We start from the raw sequence: 27,790 nt of genomic DNA, 5'->3' as shown, positions 1-27,790 counted from the left end.
ACTTGCAGCTCGCTGGATAATTTCTCCTTTCTGGACCCTTCTCTGTAAACCCTAGAGATGTTTGGGTGGGAAAATCCCAGCCGATCGGCAGTTTTAGATGAGTTAGTCTGGCACCGACAACCATGCCACTTTCAAAGTCATTTAAATTACTTTTCTTCTGCTTGTTTTGAACCTCAACATGGCCGAATGCACTGCCATGTAACTGGGTAATTGCATTAAGAAGAAACTGAAGAGGTATACCTAAAAAAGTGAATGAACTCAAGCAGAAATCCAGCTGAAACATATCTGAGCTACTGAATAGGAATTCATAAATTTAAGTAATTCATCACAAAAAGAAAAAAGGCACGAAAGCAGCTTGATATCACACAGAACTGTCAGTCTGCTGCACTCTGACTCTCCCTGCAAACGGCAAGAAGGACAGAAGACTTAATCATCTGCACATTTGTGTTGACTCAGCAGGGATAATATTAAATGAGAAAAATGGGGAATGATTTGAATTCAACACAAAATGCCTAAGAGCCCGACTGCATGATCTTTCACTATATGTTTACCTGAAACATGCTTTTTTTTTGTGCGTGTTTTCCACTGTACTAATAAATACGCAGAAATGATGCAGAAAAAAACAGAATGAAGCAAATTAAGAAATTCCTAGGGGAGGACCCCATGCTCCTTTACACGATGTCACCAATGCTCAAGCGAAATCTATACCCACATATTTTGTCCAAGTACACCACTATGAGACTAACAGTTTGTCTTTGTGGCACTCAGTGGCCGCTATTTCAAAAATAGTAGGCTTTTAGAGTGACTATGGTCGTTGTGTGATAGTTACAAAGTAATGGAGAGAGGGAAAATAGAGAGAGGTATACAGAGAGCGAGGGACGGAGGAAGGGAGGGAGGGTTAGATGTAGAGAGCGAGAGCGAGAGAGAGACTGGGCTAAGTGGACAGACCTCACGTTGAGCTCAGATGAACCTCGGCATCCTTTCCCACGTTGGATCATTTCAGCCCCGTTAAACCAGAAGACCACCGGAGCAAAACCGCAAACACACGGTAAGCTTCTCTCATAATTGACTTTTTTTCTAAATCTTCAGAATTCAATAGTTGACACAGACAAGTTTCCAGCCTTCGCCTCAGCTCAGCTCTCCACTTTATCGTCCAAATTCTCGGCGTTTTTTGGAGGCTTTTAACCGGGTCGAGGCGGTTTCCAACTGTTTCTCTGTCAGTTTAAAGCTGTTTGTAGTAGATATCTGCGAGCTGTTTAGGTGAAATAATGGTGGGCTGAGAGAAGGGTCTGGAAAAGCAGACAATTATTTTGGGTGACTGAACTGAGCGCCAAGCTTTGACAGATGGTACGGATGACGCCGTGCTTTCCCTCTTAATTTCCCGGCTAGGTAGGTAATTTTTGTCTATGTGTGTGCGCGCGCCGTTCGTACTCACCTGCCGCGTGCACTTTGGCGCGGGGACGCTCGCTTGCAAAAATGAATGAGGTTGCTGGACCTTGGTTAAGTTGCCGAAAGCGGAATTTGGGGGACGTTGCATTCATTATAATAGTTAGCCCAAGTGTGTAAATCACATTAACATGCATCAAGTAGGTCATTTTTCTGGCTTCTTCCAGCAAGGCAAGGTCACGCTCCGGGCTGTTTAGTATATCTCTACTAGATATGCTAATGAGCGGTCCAGATGTGAGTGTGCGCGTGCATGTAAACTGGTTTGTGTGTATCCGTGACCAAGCAGCTGTGTCACGTGTTGTGGCGAATGTAATATCAGAGCCGATCAGGGAGAAACATTCCACTTCCCATCTATCCCACTGTACGAAAATTGGCAGCAAGTCAGTAGGGGGCGCTCATGAGATGGTGCTCAATGAATAGAAATGAGTGGAATTACGTGGCTAGTCCATTTATTGTTTTAGCCTTTTCTAACACGGTATCAATAATTTTCTGAGGTGAAATACAGAACAGTGCTTATGTCCTTGCGTTTTTCTTATAATGAAGGTGATTTTTCCGATAAAAATCTAGAATTTCCCAATACTTGCTGATTTTTCTGTTAAGGAGTTACTACAGGCCACGCTGTCTTAACGGCAGCCATTGACAGATGATAACTATATTATAGACGAGTGGTTAGAGTAAACCATGAAAGAAGCAGCTGGTTGTGCTGGTCTAAATGAAATTCTCTGTAAATTATTCATATTGCAGTGCGTAACACTTACAGAAAAGTGTTTTACTTGAATTAAAAGTGTTTACAAAAACAATGTTAAAATGGAGCTGCACCCCTTCTGTCAAAAATATGGTAAAAATTGTTCCAAGAAAATGATTTACATTTTCTACTGCTCCACAGGGCTCCATTAGTTCTCGATTCTCTCAAGAGCGCCCCCTATAAAACGGCGTGTGGGAGTTGACTATCATATTTAAAATTCTCTGGTAATATTACACTGCCTCTTCACATGACAAATAAAACATGGCTAAACACTGACTTATCACAGGCCATTTGCTCACTTAAGCTGTCTGGTGTGTCAAACCTTGACAATAATGAAGTGACTGATGTGCTGAGTACAGTGGGCCTCTCTTCACCAGTCTGACTTGGATAGACTTAAGAGATTTCCCTGTGTGCACTGAGCCAGCGAGAATGGATGAGAGGTCTGTGGGCATTAAGACGAATGGCAAAAGGAGGGTAAGCCAGAGATGTTCAAATGGAGCAGAATCTGTCCACATCCTGGATGTTTAAGCCACCCATCTCCCCTCACCCCCCTCCCCAGTGTACTTCCACTACCACTTCCCCTGCTCTGCCTCCTTTATGCCCCCATCTCCCATTTTTTTCCTATGTAAGAGGCCTGACATGCACAGGCTATTTTTAATAAAAACGGAATAGCCTTGTTGCAGTGAAGCATCTCGATGCAGAGTGAAGTGAGACTGAAACAGCGATTTGCAATTTAGAGCTATGTCACCACTCATCATTCCATTCTGAGCCAGCAACAGCAAATCGTCCTCACGCTTTCATCCTCTATCCCTTGCCTTACATTTCACACATATCTTACACACACACACACCCTTACTCTAAAGACTTCAAACAACGGTGAATGACATGTACTGCTGGCAACATGGGTTTTGGACCAAAGCTGGCAGAGAGAAATGTAAGCCGTAAGCTCAATCTATGCTAATGCACAATAGCTGAGGAAGACAAAAGTGTTTTAGAAGAGCCACTTTTTGTATTTCCATAGATTTGGGAAACTGGCAAACAGATGCCGATGATGAACATGAAGCATTACATATGGATGACTTGATAAATTTGGTGCGCAAAATGCAGCAAAAATAATTAAGGGTGGATTGCCATTTGAGGGGAAAATAATGACGTAAAAAGGGCAGAAATTACTTAATATTTCCTGTGATCAAAGCTCAAATTGTCTCTGTTCTCAAGTGTACTTCTTTAAGTGGGTCACTATCTGCAGAGAAGAAAGAACATTGGCTTAATTTTAATGTGCCCATGCAGCATATCGTATCAGAAAATGTTGGGGTTAAGAAATGTTCTGGTTCGTATTATAGAAACCATCAAAGCCTACTGCATTTCTATAGGCCAACTTTGTGCCACGTTCCCTCAAAATTTATCAAAGTACTTGGTGCTCTGTACATTTATTAAGTCAGATGAGGCCAGGGGATTTAGTCTTCCCAGTGTGCACTGTATTTTATGTCCTCTAGCCAAATTATTGATAATTTGCATGAAATGCAGGGAAATCTCTACATTATTTTTAAGAATTTTAGCTTCCAAATCTGTTCAGAAGAGAAAGGCATGAAAACTTTATTTACATATGTTTGAAGACTACCTCCCTGTGTACCCATGACTCATGTATTTTGCTGTGCAAAGATGATAATGCACGCCTCCATGCATGCATAAAGGTGAAAGCAGCTGTCAGAACGTTCATTGCAGGGAAAAAGTGAGCCAGAGTGATGGATCCATGTGGGACATGGATGCACTGTCGTATAGTTTTGGCTCTTGTTAAGTTGCTGACACTTTGCACTGCATCAAGTTTCAAAGATCAATGGCCAGAGATCTGACTCAAATGCTGACAAAAAGCAGATCATTAAACTTTAGGGAAATGAGGACAAGTCATTGATTAAATTATTTATGAGCCTAATTAATCTCTTAAGGGGAACTTGTTTCAGAACTGGGCACTGAAGCATGGGTAGCCCATCTTTAGGGATGACATCAATCACCTGCTGTCCAGGCAATTGTGTGTGACAAGGAGCAGTAAAGTACCTGAGCTCCACCTCATCGCCGTACCTTCAGGCTCTGAATTAATTGAAATTTTTTAGGACCGCACTTACCTTTCTGAGAATGAGATCAATAACCAGAATCACACAAAACGCCAATGAGAGGAATATCATCAACAGTATCAGGTACAAAGCGAATTGTCCTTTTCAGGTAACTTCTTATGAGACGTAATTATCATAGTTTCTGTTCAAAACTCACAGTTATTTGCACAGCAGCTGGCAGAAGGCTCAGATTAGCAAACAAAGCTGTTGAGCAAACGGCAGAACAAACATTTATCTTTAAATATGTCCTGAAAAAAATCTCGTCTTCATATAATGAGTGTGATGGCAGACTTTTTTGTGTCTTTTCACTTCTGTATCTTAAAGCACTTGTTTCTCATAATAATGAATATAGTCAAGCTCGCACTAATTATGTCTTCTCTCAGGTGATCCTCTGCAGCATGTGCACTGCATGGGAATATTTGAGTAAAGAAGCCGAAATGAAGACAAACACCAGGGAGAGGGGCGGAAGAACCGAAGCAGGGGCAGGACGAAGGCATGCTGGAAATAAACCATCATAAAAATCGGCAGCTGATCAGCCCTTTGTCAGCCACTTCACAAGACAAAGTGATTGGTGAACCTCAGCAATGGCAGCACATGTTGTGCTTCTTTTTCTTTTATTCTGCAAATGGGAAAGACACGGCATCTCAGAGGCTGTCGGCCTTTCAGAGGAGGATCCGGATTCTCAAGTAATATCAGACAAAAAGCAACAAGTTTTACATCATCCAAAGTCCCTGGACAAAATTTTTATTGGAATCAAAGAATTGGAAAGCCATGTACAGGCTTCAGAGAGTGATGCAAGAACTCTGCCAAATGTGGTTTTTCAACTAAATGACGGCAAACCTAATGATTCTGACTTTAAGAGCAATGCAGCAAAGCAAATCGACATGAGACTTAAACCTCCAGATTCTTCTGCCAAACCTCTTATACCTAAACATAGCTCTGAACTCAGTGTGAACCGTGAGAAAAGGAACAATTTGACTAATGGAGAGGTTGAAGGTGTAATTAATGATCACAGTCTAGTGCCAAGCTCAGAGGAGGAGTACACTCTCCAGCCTCAACTCTATTTGGAGACAGGTGTCGGTGACGTTCAGCCTGAGAGGCTACGGGGCCTCTCTAAATGGGTCACAGAGTCTGAGCATAGTCAGTCAGAGCCTTACCTGCTGCCTCACTCTCGCCGCCGTAGGAGCTGGCTCTGGAACCAGTTCTTTGTGATTGAGGAGTACAGAGGGCCTGAGCCTGTGCTCATTGGACGGGTAAGCTGTCGGCACAACCAGTCAGCATGCACATGCGAATCACCTGAATCTCACTGTATTACAACATAAATGTAAATTGCGCCTTATTTTTGAGAACCAACAAATATTTTTGCAAGCGCAATCATTTTTATAGATAAGTTATTGCCACGCAAAGGGTTTAATTGGAGCAAACAGAAATCTCTCCTGTGCTCAATACATGTATTTACATAAATCTTTTCTGTTCGCAGTGCATTCATTTATTTACATGTTTTTCTTTGTCCAAATAATTTCCCAATGACAACCTTTCCACTCTGCTTCATTTATTACCTCTCTCATCCTCTGCTCTGTGTGTCCCCAAGCTCCTGTTTGAGCCTCATTCACTGTTCATACACACAAATCGGTGCTTAAAACCTGCACACAAACATACTACACACAAAGCAGGGATTCATTAAAATTTTCCTACCTGTAATTATTTACGCTCTACAAAGTAGAAATGCCCAAGACCATATATATATATATATACATATATATATATATATATATAACGTAAGTCGGTGTATATATATATATAGTGTTGTGTGTGTGTGTGTGTGTACAGAAATAACGAGATCGACATAAAATCATGTTTAACTAGCCACTATTAATAAAAGAAAAGGGTTTAAAAGAAAACAATGTTGAAAGCTATTAATTTGCACTGGCCAAATATATTAAACATAAAATTGATGGCCTGTCATGCTTGCTGTGTGTTATCACTTTCCCACTTATGGCTTTTGTCCAATGGCTAGCTATCAGTCCTCCACCTATTTTCTTCTTTTTCCTTCTAGTCTGTCTTTTATTCATCATTTATCATTTCATCCTCTCTTATTACATGTTTTGTTTTTCTAAATGAAACAACCACTAACATTTGGTTGATCTTAGTGAACAGATAATTCTCCACCTGAGCAGATTGTCAGGAAATTTGGCCAGCGATTTTGGTATATATAAAAAACCTATGAATTATTGCACTGCTAACTGACTTATTAGTCAAAACAGGAAACTAAAAATAATAAAAGATAATGTTAAACTACGTATATGGTTTTGGACACATTTTGATCACAGGAGTAAGGCTGGCCAATGTTGGAGTTTTTGAGCCAGAAGTTATTTGGATGAGAAGATGGCGTGCTAAGTTATCAGCTTACACAAAGCTGCATCTATAAAATGTATGGACTCAATGCACACCCACACATATCTTTTAATTAGTGCTAAGTAACGGACCAAAATGTATTACAGTATCCTCGGAAATTTCTTGAGTGACTTCACACAGCAGGTCATGTTATTGATTATATAAATCCATTAAAAACACCATAAACAGTGGCGAGGTCCAGTTCAGAGATTCACTTTATGAGAAGTTGGGCCTGTTAGACTACTATTGGCTAAAGCTCCCTTTGTTGGTACATGCATCAATTGTCTGGGCATTTATTTCTCAGAATTTAAATTAGTGATCTTTCAAAAAGACATATCTTGCAAGCTTAATGAAGTACAGACAGAAATGTATAAAATTAAGTTTATAACCAGTACCATCAACTAATTACGTGTATGCCTATGCTGACATTTGGCAATTCTTAATGGATGCATGTCACCAATGAATACTGAAGTACTAGCGATTCAGTTGCAGGAAAATCTGTCATATAAAACATTAATTATAAAAATGGCAAATTTTGCCTCATGTTATTCACAAAGATATTACAAGGGAAACAATGTCTCGATATTGGTACCATGTATATTAAGAAAATACACCCAGCCCCTCCCCCCCAAAAAAAGAAAACAAAAGTGAACAATCTACAGTCCTCTGCCACTTTATTAGGTTGATATGATAGCAATTCAGTACATTCAGGCATGTAGACGTGGTCAAATGTCTTGTTGAGACTGTAGGTCAGAGAAGACAGGCTGGACTGCTTTGAGCTAATAGGAGGGCAACTGTAATTCAAATAAGCGCTCATTGCAACCAATGTATGCAGAAGAGCATCTTTAAATGTGCCACACATTGAACCTTAAAGCAGATGGGCTACAGCAGCAAAAGACTACACCAGGTGCCACTGCTATATAGAATAATAGGAAATTCACACCGACTCACCAAAGTTGTCAAGAAGAAGATTGGAAAAACGTTGCGTCCCAATTTCCATCTTGCCTTGTATCACACTTCGGGCTGATAGTGGTGGTGTAATGGTGTGGGGGCTATTTTCTTGGCAGACTTTGTGCCTCTTAGTACCAACTGAACATTGTTTAAAAGCCGTTTTCCACCTGAGTATTGTTGCTGACCATGTCCATTCATGACCTTTATGTCATATCCTTGATGTCATATCCTGACCGTGTACCCAGTTACTTCTAGCAGGATAAGACACGGCATCACAAGCTCATATAAGCTTAAACTTAAACGGCCTCCACAGTCATCAGATCGCAATCCAATCGAGATGTAGGATGGGATGTGACAAAATTCCCATCGTGGATGTGCAGTCGACAAGTCAGCTGCAAATGACATCCAATGCTATCGTGTCAATAGGGTCCAAAAGTGTCTGAAAAATGTTTCCAGCACCTTGTTGAATCTATACCAAATAGAATTCACGCAGTTCAAAAGGTAAAAGGGGGTGCAACCAATTACTAACAAAGTTCACCCAATGAAGTATATTTATCTTCTTAGCATTACAAAAATTTCTCTCAATTTACAAATTATGTGCTTGCAAAACAAACAAAAAACATATTTGCAATGTTAAAAATGTTCCATTGCATGCTTGAGAGTGAGGCACAGATCAGATCGCACTGTTTATGCGTCACCATCCCCACTTGTCAAGTCACATACTTGAGTTTTTACCATCAGCACACCAGCAAGCCTCAACTGCTGTCTGTGTCGCAACATGAAGAGTGTCTGAGATGATTTAATCCACTGCACACCTGAACCATTCAATCCCAGGGGTTTACTTGTAGCACTTCACAGTTAGAAGCTCCACGCTAATGCAGCTGCTGGCAGCTACGGCATACTCAGAGTTGGATTATATCAGCTGTAACGCTAACAGGGAATTCTGCCAACCACTTTGTAGCTCGCAGTATACTTTATAGTGACAGTCTAGATTGGATTCTTACCAGTGCGGTATACACCTCATAAATGTTTAATCTTCCACTGTGGTTGTTATTGGTACAGTCAGGGAGGGGTGTTAAAGCAATCAATAGACACGCAGGACTGTTTATTTCTCTGCAAGTAAAGTCTTGATGTTGATATTCATGTAATAAAGCATGCTTCCGTTGCGAGGAGTTCGGAAGCACAGTGTTTTCTCTCAGAGGTAGCTCATTTTGTTTGCCAGAAATAGAGAGATGATCATGTCAAAGCCATTGTCGGTGCAAGTTTTGAGGTGAGCTATCAACAGTTCAAATCACAGGTGCCACCACCCGTGCGAAAGAAGAAAGAATTTCTCTTGCAAGGAAAGCAGTGTGAAGCAGATATAAACCCGGAGGTGTATGTACTGCATGAGTGAGAGGAGGGGAAAATTGAGATTACAGAGTGAGAGAGAAAGTGACAAAGGGATTGGAAGAGACAGTTCCCTCTTTTTCTTGCTATGCTTGTACGGGGTGGATAAATTTCTTCCCCACAGTGAGAGTGTTTTTCCATGCTGACTGAAGCGCAGCAGGACTGAGCCAGCAATTAGACAGTGAGGAGAGGAGGTCTGGATAGAAAGTGGGAAGCAAGGGGGGGCAGGGGAGCGAGGTGGGCACAGACTCTGACAAAGATGTCTCTCGTGGTGAAGTGTGGGATCAAAATCAAAGCTAGCTTTAAAGAAGAAAGGAGGGAGAAGGGGGTGGGTAAGAGATGAAGAAAAAAACCCTGAATCCCTTATCTAGCAATTTGTAGGGTATGCTATCGTGAGTATGTATAATCCCAACTTCATCCTTCCAACACATGCACATCACATATACACACACAATATACACTAATCTTATATTTTTCCTTGATCTCTGCTTGAATGCTGTGCTGTGGGGCAGACAATAGTGTGCAAATCTGCACTTTAAATGCATTTATGTGCAATATTTTCCATCATATGTTCTCACTTTAAGGTGGGCAGCTGTCTTAACCACACAAATGACTCTATGTTAATCATTATGTAGGCAATTAAACTTGTCTATTTTTGTGTTGCACATACAATTTTTTGTGCCACAAAATGAATAAGCCTGGCAACAATCGTGTGCAATTGCTCTGCACATTTGTAAACAGACAATGTTGCAGCTGCAATTGAAAGTCAAGGCTCTCATGAGTATCTAAGGTCCACTGCAAAGATTGTGAATAAGCCTTGTGGATTATGAACATGTGCAGATGGGCCTTGAGGATAGAGAAATGTGAAGGTTCTCGGTCAGAAAGCTCAGTGTGATGAAGGCTGAGTAATCTCTTTAGCTTTCTATTTTTGTGTGTTTGGCCTTTTACCTATCAAGCTCACACTAATATCCTCGCTGCCATTAAATACCAAACCAGTATTCTGCACCACGGAGCAAAACAGCCAGACAGAGGGAGAGAGCGAGAAAGAAGGAGAATTGCGAGCAGATGGGCGTTCTGAGTAAGCGAGGTAAGTTGATGAAAATGGAGAAAAACAAGGACTGGAAAACGAGGTGGTTTATAAGGTAAAGGCAAGTCAGGCAGATGGATTTACGAGAAGGGGAGGAAAGAGACAGATGGATAGAAGAGACAGAAAGATTTACAGATGGATAGTGCTTGAGTTAGCAGAATGCATCTGTGAGCATACATATATGACATTTGCAGCGCCACTGTCCACACTGATGTGGATTTGCCCTCAACAAACCCCCGATGGCATGCTTGGTCCATTGAGTTAATTAGCTGTATGCATCAGTACTCATCCCCGTCCCATATGTATCTTCCACACCTGGTGCCATTCATTTTAGATTCAGTGAGCCCATCCTGCCTTAGCATAAATCACTCATTTCACATAGTCAGGTTTGTGGTATCTGCTAAACAAATGCAAGTGTTAAAGAGTGATACCTGCATCAGCATCTGTAGGTAATGTTGCATGAAGGTGTTACAGCCATTTAGTCTGTACGTATTTGTTTTTCCAGCTGCACACGGATATGGACAAAGGAGACGGAAGCACTAAATACATGTTGGAGGGAGAGGGAGTGGGCTCTGTGTTTGTGATCGACAGCAAGACGGGCAACATACATGTCACCAAGTCTCTGGACCGAGAGGAGAAAGACGAGTATCGTCTCGTCGCGACTGCTACAGACCGTGAGACTGGCCGAGCCCTGGAGCCGTCCTCTGAGTTCATCATCAGAGTTCAGGACATCAACGACAACCCACCTGTCTTCCCCAATGAACCTTATGTTGCCATGGTGCCGGAGATGGCCAACATAGGTATGCAGCAAACAACATTGCAGTGCAACCACACAAAATCTCCTGAGAGGTGATCAAATGTTAGCAGTGTTTTACCCAACAAAGGCTTTGTTCTGAAAAACAAAACAGACACAGTCTTTTTCACTCTGTAGCCAGGGGAAAATCTCAGACATCACTAACAGGTGTCGAGAAACGCAATTGTAATTTTTGCATCTGTGACTTTTGCGGAAGTTATCTGTTACCTGTTAGTCAACTGTGGGAAATTATATCAGTCAATGTAATAACATAATGAGTTATTATTATGGATCTGACCAAAAAATATATCACACAACACCAAAGCTAGCCCAGCCAATGGCTTAAAAGGAAAATTGCCTGTAGCTGGCTAACATTACAATCGAATTTTACAATTTTGGAGGAATTAAGTTAGCATCCAATGTCTAGTTTGCTACAAAGTCATATAAAACAATAAGCTTGCTTAGCACAGCTTAGCTGGCCAAAATATCAACAGTTTCTATGTTATAGGATTCTTTTTTGCACCTTTAGTTGAAAAGCTAATGCTATCCTGTTGTTGGAAACACACTGCCCATTACTCATACCTTTATGAATTATCCACATTCACAAACTGTTATAAAATTTGAACTTTTTAAAAATGCTCAAAGTAGATATTTGGATATTTGACTTGTCAGTCCATCTTTTATATACAGATTATGCTTCCTGCTATCAAGGCTAGAAAGAATGAATACTTGAAAAATATTTCTGCTTCTCGATCACCTCGCCAGCTGTCTATTCATTCTCTGAGTACTCTGCAAACAATCGTGTTTTTGCCAAAATGTGGATGTGGCTGAATGCACTTCTACTGGCACCATTTCAAGAAGAGAAATTGTGCAATATTGTAACTGGGAATGTATCTGTATTTATTCAAACAGCATATGTATTTTGGAACTTTGTGTGTGTGTGTGTGTGTGTGTGTGTGTGTGTGTGTGTGTGTGTGTGTGTGTGTGTGTGTGTGTGTGTGTGTGTGTGTGTGTTGTGAGACAGCAGAGAGTTGGATTATATTTGTTATATTTGCTCAGTTTTTGGGTGAAGTATTCCTGCTACATGGCTCATTAAGCAGCCACCTGTTTTAACGTTCTTAATATGCAAGAGTCCATTGACCTGTCATCTGTATCATGCTTCCCCTCTTCTACAGGCACGTCAATAATCCAGGTCACAGCCAGAGATGCTGATGATCCAACATATGGAAACAGCGCTCGGCTGGTGTATGCCATTACTCACGGCCAGGACTTTTTCTCTGTGGACCCTCAGACAGGTCTGTGATATCTTCCAAAGTGCGGCTCAACCTTTTTAAAAGCTGTTTCATAACCTGACTCTTCTGCTGATGTTTACAATACACATAGCTAATCCTGGCACTGCTCTCACTGTATATATTGTGCGCCGTATCCCTTTCCACCTTATGTCCAGTATGGATAAGAACATTTGCGTGTTCCTGCATCTTCTGTGATCTATTCAAAAACAGAAGTGGCCTGAAGTTACATGCGTGCAGCTTCCTAATTCTAAAATATGTGCATCTGACTCGCGCTGATGGTAATTCAAAGAGGCGCGGTGTCACTGTGAAATCTGTTGCTGTTTTGATTTTGTTGCTGCATGTCCTGCTCTCTTCTCTCCACCAGGCATTTTGCGGACGGCGGTACCTGACATGGACAGAGAGACTCAGGATGAGTATCTGGTCGTCCTCCAGGCCAAAGACATGGGGGGCCATCTTGGTGGATTATCGGGAACTACGACCGTCACAGTGAGGCTGAGCGATGTCAACGACAATCCCCCTCACTTTAGAAGGAGTAAGCAGATCAACATTTAACTGTTGGCTACTTTCAATATCTGTCGCTCTAGGATGTAAGTGTGTGTGTGAGATATCTAAGGATGAAACATCTTGTCGTGGCATTTGTGACAGCAGTTTGATATTTTAGCCTCCTCTGGGTCCAAGTCACTTTGACAGATTCAAGATAAGACCTAAAGCCCTAAACGAGCTAAATAGCTTGTCAGTCCACTCCTCTCTGTTTTGTGCACTCTTCCTAATCATTGTTTTTAGCATCAATTGTAATCACATAACCTTTGCCAAGACTACTATTAACGTTGATATAAACACTCCCATTTGGTCCCTGAGGTTTAAATGGATTCTGGCTTGACGTAGAAGAGTGAAAGATCATGTCCACTTTTCTTATCCAAGCTTTTCCCTATTCCATGATATTAATATTTCATCTTAAAGTTCAGTGCTTTCTGCTTCAATAGACAGTAAAATCACTGCAGAATGTGTCTAACACTTTGAGACACATACTGCATTTTCCCCGTATACTACTTCATCTTTGCTGGCTTTTTCGTCTTCTTCATCTCGCAGACTGTCTATGCTTACCGCTATTCATCTTAATGTTTAAAGCCCCTTCTCCTCACGTTGATAAATTGTTCTGCAATACAATGTTTTATAGAAGCTATTTAATATTTCCAAATGTCAGCAGCCTGTTATTTATTTACTGATATCTGACTACATCTTTCCCCCCTTACTGCAAGTCGTTATTTTCAGTTTGACAATAATGCCACAGTTTACGCAAATGGCTCATTTAGTTTTTGAATGCAAGAGTGAAATATTTAAATCTTCGTCATTATGCGGAGGAATTGAATGATTAACAATCAGCAAGGTAGAGCTGCTTTGATTAAAACGAAAGCATTTCCCTAAATGTGCCACGCAGCATTACGAGATATGTGCAAGTCACCAAGTAAAAGAGACCTGCCTCAGATCGCTGTGCCTGCTTTCATGGCTGCTAAAGAGACGCGCTCTAATCCTAACTAAACATAACAGAAAAACAAATTAACTCTGTAATTCTCTTTTTAATAAATACAGCTCATTCATAGCAAAGTGGGAAATAACTCTCAGTGAATTTGAGGCTTTAGAGTCTTTTTACTGTCTTCATTACTGATGGGATTTATTAGACAAGTGTAGCACCGGGGCTGTTAAACTGCTTTCAGTATCACTTGTGTTGTAGTTTAAAAATGTCAGTCAGTAAAATGTTACTGATGGCTCTGGGATGGTTCTTAATTGTGCATCAGTTCAAAGATCTAAGATATTCTTTAGATAGGAAATAAACTTTGCATTCGAGTAGTTTGAGTCATCAAATGTTTAAAGTTTTTGCCTAATGAAGTCATTCGAACCATTTTTAAAAATCGGCCAGAAAAGAGAAAATGTCTAAATTGCTGAGCCTAATTTGAACGTCCGTATCAGCGTTGATAGCAAAAGACGGTGCTAGCTGCGTTGACATGTTTCCGATACTTGAATGGTTTTTAAAATGGGGAACACATCAATCTACAGTTTGTACAAAACACAGCACAAACACTTGAGGTCCAAAATTACTCTGGTTCTGATTCACTACAGATTCTGATTTCAGATTTTACTGATTACTTTGAAATTACTACATGCTACATAATACTCCTAATACCTTATGTCACCCAGAACCCCCTGAACCTTTAAGATCAGAGACTCATTAACTGTTACTGTTAAAAGGGGATGAGGCATTCACTTGTTTAGCCCCAAAAGCTGTGGAACAAAGCTCCTCGTACTGATTGTGTGTTTTTCATTGTTTTTTAATTCTATTTTTAAATTAGCCTGGACTAGCCTGTACTAAAGAAGGGAACTCGGGATAGTTTCATATTTTTGTTTGAGTAGAAGTACAGGCACTTTGGTGTAAAGTTTCTCCTGTGTCACCTTTTCTACAGCTCGGCTCAGCAAGGTGAAAATGTAGATTGCCTCAAAGAGAAAATTCCACACTAAATTTCCAGTCGCTTTGAAGATATTCACCTTATTGGATGTGATACGAGCTTTAGTTGAGTCTTGAAATTCATTTTTCCACTGAGAACTATGACTGTCGTGGCCCAGTTCTTACTCTGGAATTGCATAAGTAGGCAATCTGGATCCGTTCATTGATTACAGCAGCCGGTACTTATACTTGCTGAAAATAATGTCAGCGCACCTTTAAATCTGGTCGTGAAATGTGTGTAGAAGTGCATGCTTTGATATCAAATTGAGCCATCGTCATCAGCATTCAGTTGCAGCACTGAAACTGTTCAACTCTCTGTTTTCCTCCCTGCAGGTGCGTGGTCCTTCTCTGTATCAGAGCTGGCGGCTCCAGGTGTGGAGGTGGGCCGTCTCACTGCCACTGATCCTGATCTGGGAGAAAATGCACAGCTGGAGTTTACCATCCTGGACACTGAGGAGGCTGAAATATTCAACGTAACTGGAAGAGATAAAGAGGCTGTCATTGTGCTGAACAAGGTGAGTGACTGGACGCAGCTGCAGCAGAGGTGTGCAAAGCAGCTTTACTTTATTGCCTATACCAATTTTCATAATAGCTTACTATTTGAAGCCGTATGTAGGTGTTTATGCTTAAATAGCCACATAATGAGAAAAACATCTCCAATTTGCAACATTTGCGGTGATTAAAAAATGTTCTTTGGTCAGGTATTTGCAAATTAATTTGTTATAAGCAGATAAACACTTCAGCACCCCACTCAAACTCCCACTGTTGCTGATAGGTTCAGACTCCCCGGGCTCTGCTATGAGCAATTAATGAGTAACAGTGAACGAGTAATCAACTGTAGCTCACTTGAAGTGTTAAAAGCAGCCAGTGTGAAGTTGTCTTTTTACTTTTAAGCGTTTTAAAAGCGTTGGACATTCAAACATAATTATTGCACTTTGGAATCTTAGATTAAGAGGTTGCAAAGAATGTAGTAAGACAAGAGGATGATGATTAATTTCCAAGAAATGTATGAAAGCCAGATAAAAAATGAAAGTCTAAAATGGAAGTCGTATATTACACTCAGAGATAAATGAATAATGAGGTTTTGCATATGGGCAGTAATAAACAGCAGATCCATATTTTAACCATATATGAGAGCTCTTAAATAACGAGTAACTGCTTTATTCTTTGTTCAACAGATCCTGGATTATGAAACACGTAATTCGTATACTTTCTCAGTGGAAGTTACAAACCCTATAGTGGATCCCCGATACATAAGAAAAGGTCCCTTTAAGGACCAGGCAACAGTCCGGGTCATGGTCCTTAATGCTGATGAGCCACCACGATTCTCCCAGGCTCTGTACCATCTGGATGTTTCTGAGAACTGCCCCCCTGTCTGCTCTGTCGGTCGGGTCTACGCCGTGGACCCCGATACAGGACAAAGCACCAACATTAGGTAATTATCACAGCGACACGCTCTCATTTAGTCACCTGCTCGCTCACTCAGGGCTCTCTTTGCCCTTCCTATTCTTGATGGTGCCTATTACTTTATCTCAGGTACTCCATCGATCCCCAGTCAGACCCCGAGGCTCTGTTCCGCATCGCCTCTGACACTGGCTTTATCAACACTGTGATGGAGCTGGACCGTGAGCAGGAGCAGTGGCATAATATCACTGTCATCGCCACACAGAGGGGTATGTCAGACCTTCTGCCCTCGGGCGCTCAGAGCAGCAGAGCTCACCAAAGTAATCTTTCACTGAAAGCGCTGCCTGCAGTAGGGAATACAAAGTGTGTAGTAAAAATGATAGAAAGTCTGTGCAAATTTTTTAACATTAGTGTCAGTCTCTTGTTTTTTTCTTTTTTTTTTAGACAACCCAAATCTTGTGTCAAGGGTTGTGGTTGCCATAGAGACACTAGACCAGAATGACAATGCGCCGGAGTTGGACAGGCAGTACACGACGTCAGTATGTGACTCCAGTGCCCCCGGTCAGGTCCGTTCTTGTTTTGTTTTTGCCTGTTATTTCATTTAACTTCAGACTGTGCTCTTGTTTTTGTTCATTCTGTCTCAAACTCCCGCAAGTGATTGTTTTTCAAAGCCTGAGCAACTTTCTGTCCCACTTACAGAGGTAGAGACCAGATCACCTTTTACCTCTCAGATGTTTGGGATCCCTTAGAAAGCAAAGCACATTTGTCTTTTTAAATCCAATAGAACAAAAAGTGATTAGAGATATTGTAAATTAAATTCAGGATTAATGAAATAATTCATCATAAATCCTTTAGGATTTTTCACGGCGCATCTCTGTAGGCGTGCAGAGGCCCATTTTTCAGCAACCATCATGTGCTGATCATGGTTGCACAGCTGGAAAGAAGTAGATTTTGGCTAGTCCAGTGTGTGGAGAACCAGCCTGTCTCTGGACTCCTCAGGGGATTTTGTTCTAAGAAATGCTAGCATAATCAATTAGCCTTTAAACATGATAGGCTTGCATTAGGCAACAAAATATGCCTTTGATGGTTGCTGACAGTGGAACTTTGCGATTGCAATGACATTATTATTAGTATGATGAATTATTCCACTAATTATGATCGTCATTTACAACATATCTTATCAGTGTTTAGATAGCACACATTCACAACAGTCTTCAAGGTTCTCTATGTAGAAAGGTAAAGTACCTTACAATATCACGGGGATGGTCTATGAGCAGCAGTCGGTGACACGGAAAGGAAGAACATTCTTTTAACAGGGATCTCCAGCAGAACCAGGGTCAGTAAAGGGGCTGTGGTGTGCTGAGACCAGCTGGGGGTGTTAGGGGGAAGAAGATGGGAGACAAGGATAACATAGAGAAAGCATAAACAACAGACAAGACAAAACAAAAACTATCTGAAGAGAAAAAGAAGTTACAAATCAGGATTGAAAAGAGGGAAGTGTAGGAGTGGTCAGTGCATCATGGGAAATCCCCCAGCAGCCTGAACCTGTAGCAGCATAGCTAAGAGATAAGCTATATCAAAAAGGAGTGTTTAAATCTTAAAAGTATAGAGAGTGTCTGACTCCAAACTGGGAGCTGGTTCCACGGGAACATTTCTGGTAGCTGATTGCTCTGCATCCCATTCTAATTTTAGAAATTCAAAAAGCAACAATTAAGCTTCCAGTCTGAGAGTAAAGCGCTTTATTAGGATAATATGGTACTATTAAGTATTTAAGCTATGATGGGGCCTGATTATCCAGGAGGTTGTTTGGAAGAGGAGCTTTTGTAAAGTAAATGTGAAATTTAACAGGAAGCTAATTAAATATTATGTACGAGTAAAATCACTGTGATTAAAAAAGACAAGCTCAGATGAAACTCACCCTCAAACGTTCGAGTAGCTGAGTGCATTTCCAAATATTATAATAACCGATTCCTAATTTTAATATGGATGACTGGTATTCCTTCAAAGTGGACCTTCATGCTAATTCTGTTGCACGGAATTAGGAAACTTGAAAAAGCAAAGCATTAGTGCGACTTTAAAGCTGTAATTCTTGGTTGGTTGATTTGACAGCTAGTGCAGCAGTGTGTTTTAATAAACAAAGGTCAGTCAGTAACAATTGCAGCTCTGATCTAATTTAATTCTGAACATTTTTTAAACTGATTCGCTGTTATAAGAAATAAATGAGCGGTCAGTTTTTGTTTCCCGTGACTGCTTCATAATTAAAGGCCTCCCTCGTGTTTGCCTGGCTGGTTGCTTTTATAATAAGACAAATAATAAACCTGATTTATTGGGCAGTTACAAAACAATCTTATAAAGTGCTTTTCATGGATGAAGCGCACATTTAAAACAATAGGCTAAATAAAATCACTCATCCATCCATTCATTTTCTAATCCAATTGGGGTTGCAGGGCAGTTGAAGCCTATCTCTGCTGACTTTGGGCAAGATGTTGAGCGTGCCCTGGACAAGTAGCCAGTACATCAGAGGGTAACACAGTGAGGCACCAAATACTCCTTCATAGAACCCGGAAACTGTAATGTGTACCTTCAGCAATTTATACCACAATCAGATCACGGCCATCACTCTTTAACATACATATGTGTCTATTCTGTTTCACTGATTTAGCTAAAGTTCTCCAAACAAATTAACAAATTTCTTTTTTTTCTAAATAAAAATTACGTTGTAACTAAAAAGGAAAGAGACCAACCTGCCTGTTACCAATGCTCATTTCAAAGGCCTGAGTCTCTGATGGTATGCAAGTGCAGCTTGCACATCTGGAAAGACACCATTGATGCTGATGATGGTTTTAGAGCAACATCTGCTCAAATTCAGATGACGTCTTTTTCAGGGAAGGCCTCAAAAAAAGACCAGAAAAAGATGCCAGAAAGAAAATGCTAAATCATATATTGCATGCAGAGCAGCATGGCTTTGTAGTGGAAGAATCTGGGTGTTGAACTGGGCTGCCTGCAGTCCAGATCTTTTGCCAACTGAAAATATTTTTTGCATCATGAAACAAAAGAAAACCCACGACTGTTGAGCAGCTAAAATCCTCTATCAGCAAAGTCCAGCAGCTCGTCTCCTCTTTTCCCAGACGTTTACAGACTGTTGCTAGAAGAGGGGATGCTACACAGTGGTAAACATTTTATGCTGCTGTAAAATTCAAAATTGTCTTTTTTCTTCTTAAAATGCTTTCTTTTTGTTTTTGTGTTCTTGTTGTTTTTTTAAACATTTTATACGTTTTTATGTTTTTTGTGAATAAACTGGGAGTTTGTGAGGTTTGCAAATCATTGCATTCAGATTTTTCTTTTCTTTTACACATTTTACACAGTTCATTGCAACTGAAAGATAAAGCATGAAGAACTTTTCAGAACATGCACAGAGTGCAGATATGAAATGGCAATTCAGATGGAGAGCTTTATTCCCCGCTACCATTTAAGTGTGAGAAAGTTTCTATGTAAAAGTGCAAACAGGGGGAAAATGTGCATCCGGAGGTTGTAGAGGCTGGACTAGAGTCAGACTCATGTTCCATGAGTTCCACAGTCACCAGTTATCCTGACATGTGTGTAGAGAAAACACACACAGGAGCACGTTTGATCCAGAGCCTTCGGGTTACAGTTTGACGCTGCTAACTCCTGTAGCACTGCCTGCAAATAAAATCAGGGATGTAAAAATAATAGAGAGATTTAATATGATAATTCAATACAGCACTATACAGTGAACATTAACGAACAGCACTAAAATTAAAAACAGTAATGTGGGATCATACGCATCGTTAATTCCTGTAAACCCCCTGTGTCAGACAAACACTATAAACAATAAAAACATCTGTGGAGGTAATTTCAGAATCTAAATTGAATGGTTTTTGCTGCAATAATGAAAACAAGAAAACTTATAAAACTAGAAGTACACGTTTGAATAAGAAATTTTTATTTGATTGTTTCATTTGAACAAATTTAGATGTTTTTGTGAAAGACAGAAATGTTTTTTCAACCTTTAATCATCCTTTGATTTATTTTGTTTCTTCTTAGAGAATTCTAACCTCCTTTGTATTATTAAAACAATGACTTTTCATCTGTGATTTCTTCAGGTGGTTCAGGTTTTACGAGCCATCGACAGAGATCAAGGAGGACAGGACGCTTTGGTTCACTTCAGCATCCCTCCAGAGTCCAGCTCTGCCCTCAACCTCTCCATCAGAGAAAGCGGAGGTTGAAAACATTGGCCCTATTTTTATTTTCCATGCAAAACCCAGAAAACTGACACCAGCCAAAAGTGGTGCATGTTTGTTGTGCAGTGACCGTGTATGATGTATTTTTTTTATTTTTTTCTGCCACTTTATCAGGTGTGACAGCCAGCCTGGTGCTGCAGACAGCCTTAGAGCCCCTGCCTGGCTTCTCCTCATCTTTACTCACCCTTTACGTGCCAGTCGTGCTGCGCGACGGGGCCTCGGGTCTAACCAACACTGGCACAGTCACCGTGACTATTTGTCCCTGTTTGCGGGGGGGCATGCAGACTGAGGACAGGGGCAGACAGAGGGACAGGAGATGGGAGAGACACATGGTTTGTCTTCCCGTGCCGTCCGCCTCTCCGTCTCTTATATTCAGTTTGGTGACATTACTGGCCATGCTGGCCTGTGTCACAACTCTTCTGGGTACGGTTGGTCAGTTCTCTGAAGTCTCTGAAGTACTTTAAACATTGTGTGTTGTTTGTGACTTTTTTTAAAGACGTTGAGCAGTTGTGTCAGGTTGCTTCTGTAATGTCCAAAGAGTATATGGTCATGTGTCTCTTTTTTTTTTTTTTTGCCCGTTAGTGGTGTGTGCACTCTCGCTGTCATTGCGCCATCAGAAACGAGACTCCCACTCAACCTTCGAGGAGGATGATGTCAGGGAGAACATCATATCGTATGACGATGAGGGGGGAGGGGAAGCAGATACCGCAGCTTTTGACATTACAGCGCTGCAGAGCATGCACAGAATACAGCACATGCACAACAACCGAACCATGTGAGCTGATCCCAGACATAAAATAAAAAGTTTATCCTGGCTTGTAGGAAGTGTGTGTGTACATGTTTAGACATCTTTGTGAGGATAGAAAATTGGCATGCCACTATACTTGTGGGAACCAACAGTCACTTACAGGGAGAAAAGCCACATCCCCACAAGTTTGAAGGCATTTTTGAGGCTCAAAATGTGGTTTTAAGCTACAGTTTGGTTATGTTTAGTTTTAGGGTTAGGCGTTCATTTTTGATGGTTAGGGTCAGGGTAAGCGGCTAAGGAAAGCATTTCTTCAATTAGATGTCCTTACTAAGATATGAAAACGAGTGTGTGTGTGTGTGTGTGTGTGTGTGTGTGTGTGTGTGTGTGTGTGTGTGTGTGTGTGTGTGTGTCTTTGACTGTGTGCTTCTCTGACATTTATCTCTTGGCGCAGATGGTACACCCAGCAAAATCTGCCAAGGGCCAGGACGTACAGCTGGAGTCGTCACCCACGCCCAGGCCTGGACTCTCAGCAACGTCCGGGCTCCGCTCCGCTCTACGGGCGCTTCTGCTACGGCCTCCACACGCTGCCTGTTCTCAGAGATTATCCAGCCGGGCCACTGGAGGCAGGTCTGCAGCTAACTCAGCTGACCCACGGGCTCACCAGAGGTCATTTCAGCAATTCCCTCATCATCCAGAACCAGAACACCTTTGAGCCTGTGCTGCACTCTCCTGAGATGAGCACCAGTAGTTTCGAAGCAGAAGGCATGGTGAAAAGCAAAATTACAGAGCGAAATGAAGGCAGTGAAGCAATCGCAGCTGGCACAAAGGAGAATCAGGACCCAGCTAAGGTCAGACAAGAGTGCTGAAAAAAAAACATGAAATTTAACAATGGTTGTAACAGTTATATGGATTCAAATAAGGGATTACCAACTTAAATGAAAGTTAATAGCTAACTGTGAAATTATACACTTGTAGGGGACCCATTCTGCTGTGTGACGCTTATATTAAATATAAACATTATAAGGCTGATGCTTTAAACTGATCTAATGCTCAGTTTTAGACAATTTTATCTGTTCTTGACTTTGTATGATAGCAGAGAAAGAGAATGCCCTAATATGTTGATATTCTGTTTGCAAAGGGTAGCCAATCAGAAGAAAACTGGCTAAAGAGTTTAAAAGAGTGGGTAATCTGAGGGCCCAGTAAAAGACTAGTGGATACATTTAAGAATTATTTTAAACTGTGAATCAGTGAATGATTATGTGATGTTTAAGTGTCCCTTTATGATTATATCAGAAAGATCTTATTTTTGGCGTGCGAGTCTGAGACTGCACAGCCTTTGGAAACTAACATTTTTAAAGTTTTTAGAGTCACGCAACCAGTCTTTCAAGATACTGCTCAGATCAAACGTCTCAAAACCACATACTGCACATAGATGAACTGATGTCAGAACAATCAATTCAGGGGTGTTTCAAGTCCAGAATTAAATATTTAGTGGTGTTTACTGGAAGAAAGTTGAAAAAGTCACTCCTTTGATTCCATACGTTTCTCTCTTCGTGTCTTTTTAAATCATCTCCTTGTTTTTCCAGACAAAATCAACAGGACCAGAGTCGACACCGATCACCAGCATTGTTGCAGATTCGACCTACTGTGACCCAAATGAGTCTTCATGCCAAAGTCACACCAGCTTCTCATCAAACCAACAAGAGGGGCGACCGGGGTCATCCCAGACTCAAATCAGCACTGGAGCCACGAGCTGCACCGTAGATGACATTGATACTGATTCTTCTATTCCCTCCATTTCTGAGCAAAATTATTCAAACAGCAGTCAAATGAGCTCTGTAAACACTCCTGTGTACCTGAAAGGAGACACATACAGCATTGTGGGCTCGCTGAACCCAAACAGCCGAGGGACGTGTATGAATGGGACTAACAGCAGCGGGCTGTACCCAGCGGGAGTGCAGCTACTGAACATGTGTGGACTCCAGGGAAAGGATTTGACCCCACAGTCTTTGCCCTTACCTGAGGGGATGTTTGGCAACAGCAGAGGCTGGGCAAGTGGGGCGGAGCCGGCGAGAACAGAAACGACCAACCCGCAGCCTCTCAGGATGGAGGAGCTCTTGAATATTCGTCTGGACCAGGTCACCTTTGACCTGTCACAGCCACCATATGACTCACTGCAGACTTACGAGTTTGAGGGCCGTGATTCAAGGGCCGAGTCGCTGAGTTCGCTGGAGAGCGATGGAGAAAAGGATGAGGGGAGTGTGGTGGGAGGGATAGAGGAGCTAAACCAGAAGTTTCAGAGGCTGGTGGAGATTATCCGAGAGAGGAAGAGGGAAAAGGAAGGAGAAGGAGAAACGCCAGCGCCAGAGCAAGGCAAGACAGCAGAGACCACTCTCAGTGAGACTCATAAACAAAGTGAGGACAAAGGAGCTAAACTACAGAGATGGGATTTCTAGACTCCAATAAAAGAAAAGTTTCAGAGAGGAGAACTATGTTGGCAGTGATGGATTTTAAACACAGCAGGGGTGGCAAAATACACAGCCTCTGACAGAGATCGTCTTGTTGTTTGCCCCCTGCCAGGAGGGATCCAGGAGGCTGACAGTACAGTGAAGATTTGTGGCGCAATCAGTGCACAGCATATAGTTTTCACCTCCACTGAATTTTATCAAATGCATATGGAACCTGTCACTTTTCACACTTCTCTTGTAACTGATATTAATAATGCACTTGGGCTTTCAAAGCTAACATTATGAAAAATTTACTTTTATGTAAAATATTGATTCTAAGCCCTGAAAGCTGCATTGTTAGAAAATAGGCCTCATCAAATATTGACTAGAATTGTGACATTTAATATTGATCGTTTAATAGGGGCACACGCTCTAGATAATCCCTGAAATTTATAAGCATTTGGTTGGAATTGGAGAATTTTAAAACACGAGAATTTTAAACATGCCGTGACACACACTGCCGCATGTTTACAGAGCCTCTCCAATGAGTCGAGTTGTATCATGTAGCTCTGCAGAGAGACTCCTGCAAGTAGTCACCATTATAGTAAAACCTGCTCACTATGCAATTTGCTCACAATTAGAAATAATTAGACTGTCACTGTCAGACTTGTGTGTTGTTGTGAAAGTACAGTAAAAAAATGTTCATATGTAGATAAACATCAACCCCGACTTCAGTGATTATTGCTGGATATTTACTGGAATTGCCACACGCGAAATGCAAAGGACTGATTTTCAGTTAAACTGTTGCAGACACGAGCTTACACTATACAATTCCCCGTAATTTCTCCCACGCAAGATTATTTATAATTCACCATTGTGTTTGGCCGTCTAGAATTATCTCCAGAGGCTTATTTATCTCCCACCTTTTAAAGAGACAAAATTAGGCAAAAGCCATTATGCGACACAGTACACACAGCCATTGTTCTTGTGATGAGCCCAGAACACAGGCAACAGAAAAATAATCATTTACTTTGAGATTTGGTAATGTTATTCAGGCAGTTTGTCATTCTGACAATGACTCATTTCTATAGCTATTTCAAACCTAATTTATTATTCAGGGGGTATCAGAATGAGTTATTAAAATAACATTATTTTCTATAACATCGTAAAGCAATTTTTACTTTCTTCAGTTTTTCCCCTGTCCTGGCTTCCTCTGTAGTGGGAATTTAGGTCTTAATCAGCCTCAGTTTTAATAAGATTGGATTGCTTCTCGAATTAAATTTGACAGAAAACCTTTGGCTTTCTGACAAGGAAAAAAAAAAGAGGCAAGACAATGAAATGCAGAATAAAAGGAACGGGCTAGATGATAAATCGCCATCACCACACAGCATATTATCAGGATGCTGCGCATCGTCTGGCATGGTACTGCCAGATATTGCTGTAGCAATGACACGTTTCCTCCCAGATCACAAGAACGCACTGAATCTAATAATCAACTAAATATAGACACAAGTTAGAATGAGAAAGTCGAGCTGTGCTATCACTTCAAAAGTAGTCAGACAAAAATAAAATAACAGTAAATTAAAATATGTTTGAAATTCAAATGCTTTAAAGGTACATTTATGCACACTTTAAGGGATGCTGAGAAAAGTGCTGTGAAGAATAAGACCCCAGCGTTGGGCCAGGAAACAATATCTGACAGTACAATGGTGCCACCTGAAGTTAAAACATAAGGACTGCAGCTGGAAAATTACAAAGGAAATAGTTACTGATAATTAAGAAGAAGAAAATGACAGTTCTCTTGTTTTTTATAGCTAAAAATTCATAAAATTCAAAACACACTTCAACTAGATACAAATCGGGCAGTGTGAAAATTATTCAGCAAGGGGATAAGAAACGAAAGAGACTTAAAGCTGTTTAATTTTTCATCCTCCCACACTTAGATTATATTTTCTAATAAAATAGAAAAGCTTATTAAAAAAAAGAAAGGTAACTATGTCATACTTCAGGTCATAAAGGTTAATTTTACCATAGCAACTAGGCCCGGATAAAAGTATGTGTCGGTAACTTATGCTTCATTGAAAATTCATAAATACCTTGTATGCTGCAATTGCTAAATGGCACCGCGAGATGGCGCCACTTTCCTTGTAGTTGCGTTAAATTCTGATTGAAAACTGTAAATTTAGGTCGATGTGATTATTTCTTCTATGATTTTTTTGGGGGGGGACTAAAAAGCCATCTCTTAGCTGATACTGGAGAAACCAGTGAAATGTGGCTAGTTTTCTGGTTTGTTTGTTTATTTAATGTTTTGAGGTTGCAGGGCATCTTCTGATTATTTCATTCAGGTCCCTCGGGTTATTGGTTATGTCCATTTTCCAAGTCTGGTTTTAAGTATTGCCTTGGGAGGGATATCTCCAGAACATTTCTCGAGATGTGGTCTCTTACGATGGCCGTGTTGCCTGAGCCTCCGTCCTCTGTGTTAAGTATGATATAGCTGCTCATCTGTGCAAACCAGTTTGAATAAATACAGCGCCCATCAAACTCAAACCACTCAAACTGTTCTCATAATGGCTCACGCGGTGACCTTTTAGCACAGAAAAACCTTAATGCTTGTAAACACCCTAAAAACTGTTCCCTTGAATCATGGGGAAAAAAACAATTTTTACAAAAAGCTTTTTTTTTATTTTTAGGAAGAGTAATCCTTTACCCCGGTGGAACCATCTGGAACTCAATATATGAGGGATGCTAAGGGTCAAAAACAAAGAGAAAACCTTTTGTGTTTTAAGGATGGCACCTATAACCTTAGTGCATAGCTTGACATGGATTTTAAGAGTAAGAATACCAAACAGAGAAAGTGAAAAGGCCAGGTCAATAAAATGAGGAATCAGAAATTTTCATCACTGTCATGGCTGCATATAAAGTTCTGTATTTGCTTTTTTTTTAAAAAACAGTTTGCCCTTTTACATATAGCATATAGCATGTTTCCTCCAGAACAATGGCCACAGCATTGCTGCTATGGGTCCTCCTAAAAAAAAATCTGCAAACATCCCTTTGGTCACATTATTGATTAACAAATGGGTCCAGTGTGTCTGGAAAGTTAACTTAAGTTTCTAGAAAGTCAGCCTGCATACATATAAATAGAAATATCTTCCGTTTAGTCAGATTATTTATCTGTATAATTTTATTCAAAGTCAAAAACAGATTTGGAAAAGTTACCACAACCCTTAGAGCCATATGAATGTTTAATAAGCTGTAATTATTCTGTAAATTAGAATACCATCAACTGGAATTATTTCTGAGTTAGTCACTAAGTCTCCTTGGGCAAGTTACTGAACACCAAGTTGCTCTCAAAGAGTTCATTTGAGTGTGAATATTAGATAGAAACCACTTAGGCATGAAAAAAAGTGTTTTTGTGAATGGATGAATGAGGCAAGTTGAACAAAGTGCTTTGAGTGCTCAAGCAGAGTAGAACAGCTCTATATAAGAACCAGGTCATTTACTTTTTACCACATGTTAACTTAGAAGTGCCTATTTAGTGGTGTTATTGCCCCTCTCTAAAGATAGACATCCATAAATGTTACCACTGTGGCATCAAAACTGCATTTATGAAACCAAATATCAAATGTGATTTTTAAAAATGTTCAAATGTTTGGTGAATTTGCACCAGATAAGCTATAAAGCTCTTTTTCCACCATCAGCATTAAGACTTTATTAGTCTTAATCCGGTAAGTGCCAACAAATTCATCATCTCTGCTGATCCCATGAGAGCACCGAACGAATGCAGCTGCATACAAGCTACAATTTCATTAACAAGTGGATTTACCTGCCAGCACAGAGCTGTCAAGCGCTACTGAGTCAATGCTGCATCGTGATTGGCTCGTATGTTTCTAGGTTTAGCTGTTGATTGGCTCTTTGGTGAGAGGGGTGGGATATTCAACATCTTTACAGAACTGAAGAAAAATCTATAGAGTGTCACATCGTCTTTAATAATGTCTTTTATGTTACTCGGAAATACCAGTAATATGACCAGACTCTTTACCAGAATTACTGGTAACAGTTTACTCCCTGTGAAAGGTCACCGGTGTTAAATCATTTGAGGGAAATGCCCTGCAGGGAGGCAGAATACATCAAGTCAAACATTGCAGTTTAAACACCTGTTCACACATAATCTTGAAACTTTGTACCAACACAGAATGCAGATAAGGAACCATGAGTGGTTTAACA

The 27,790-nt window shown here is 40.7% G+C and overlaps 1 protein-coding gene across 2 annotated transcripts; it reads left to right on the top strand.

Annotated features, from left to right (window-relative positions):
* Nucleotides 1-885: 885 nt before the first annotated feature.
* On the top strand, nt 886-27,713 carry LOC102290083 (cadherin-24). Of its 2 annotated transcripts, XM_005923011.2 has the most exons (14): nt 886-1,048; nt 4,686-5,555; nt 10,626-10,920; nt 12,089-12,208; nt 12,570-12,737; nt 15,039-15,220; nt 15,884-16,140; nt 16,242-16,378; nt 16,554-16,675; nt 20,234-20,351; nt 20,486-20,794; nt 20,954-21,146; nt 21,571-21,967; nt 22,706-27,713. In XM_005923011.2, the coding sequence occupies exons 2-14, from the start codon at nt 4,887-4,889 to the stop codon at nt 23,573-23,575; spliced, it is 3,837 nt and encodes a 1,278-aa protein (XP_005923073.1). In that variant the 5' UTR covers nt 886-1,048; nt 4,686-4,886; the 3' UTR covers nt 23,576-27,713. The 2 variants fall into 2 exon arrangements, with proteins under 2 accessions (XP_005923073.1, XP_042077078.1); XM_042221144.1 differs by lacking the exon at nt 4,686-5,555 and having other exon boundaries at nt 887-1,048.
* The last annotated feature ends 77 nt before the right edge of the window (nt 27,714-27,790 follow it).

The sequence above is a fragment of the Haplochromis burtoni genome, unplaced genomic scaffold, assembly GCF_018398535.1.
Source record: "Haplochromis burtoni strain Fernald_Lab_line unplaced genomic scaffold, NCSU_Asbu1 Contig_61, whole genome shotgun sequence".
NCBI classification, from domain to species: Eukaryota; Metazoa; Chordata; class Actinopteri; order Cichliformes; family Cichlidae; genus Haplochromis; species Haplochromis burtoni.
The sequence above is the reverse complement of the archived record's forward strand: the minus strand, read 5'-3'. Positions and strand labels throughout refer to the sequence as shown.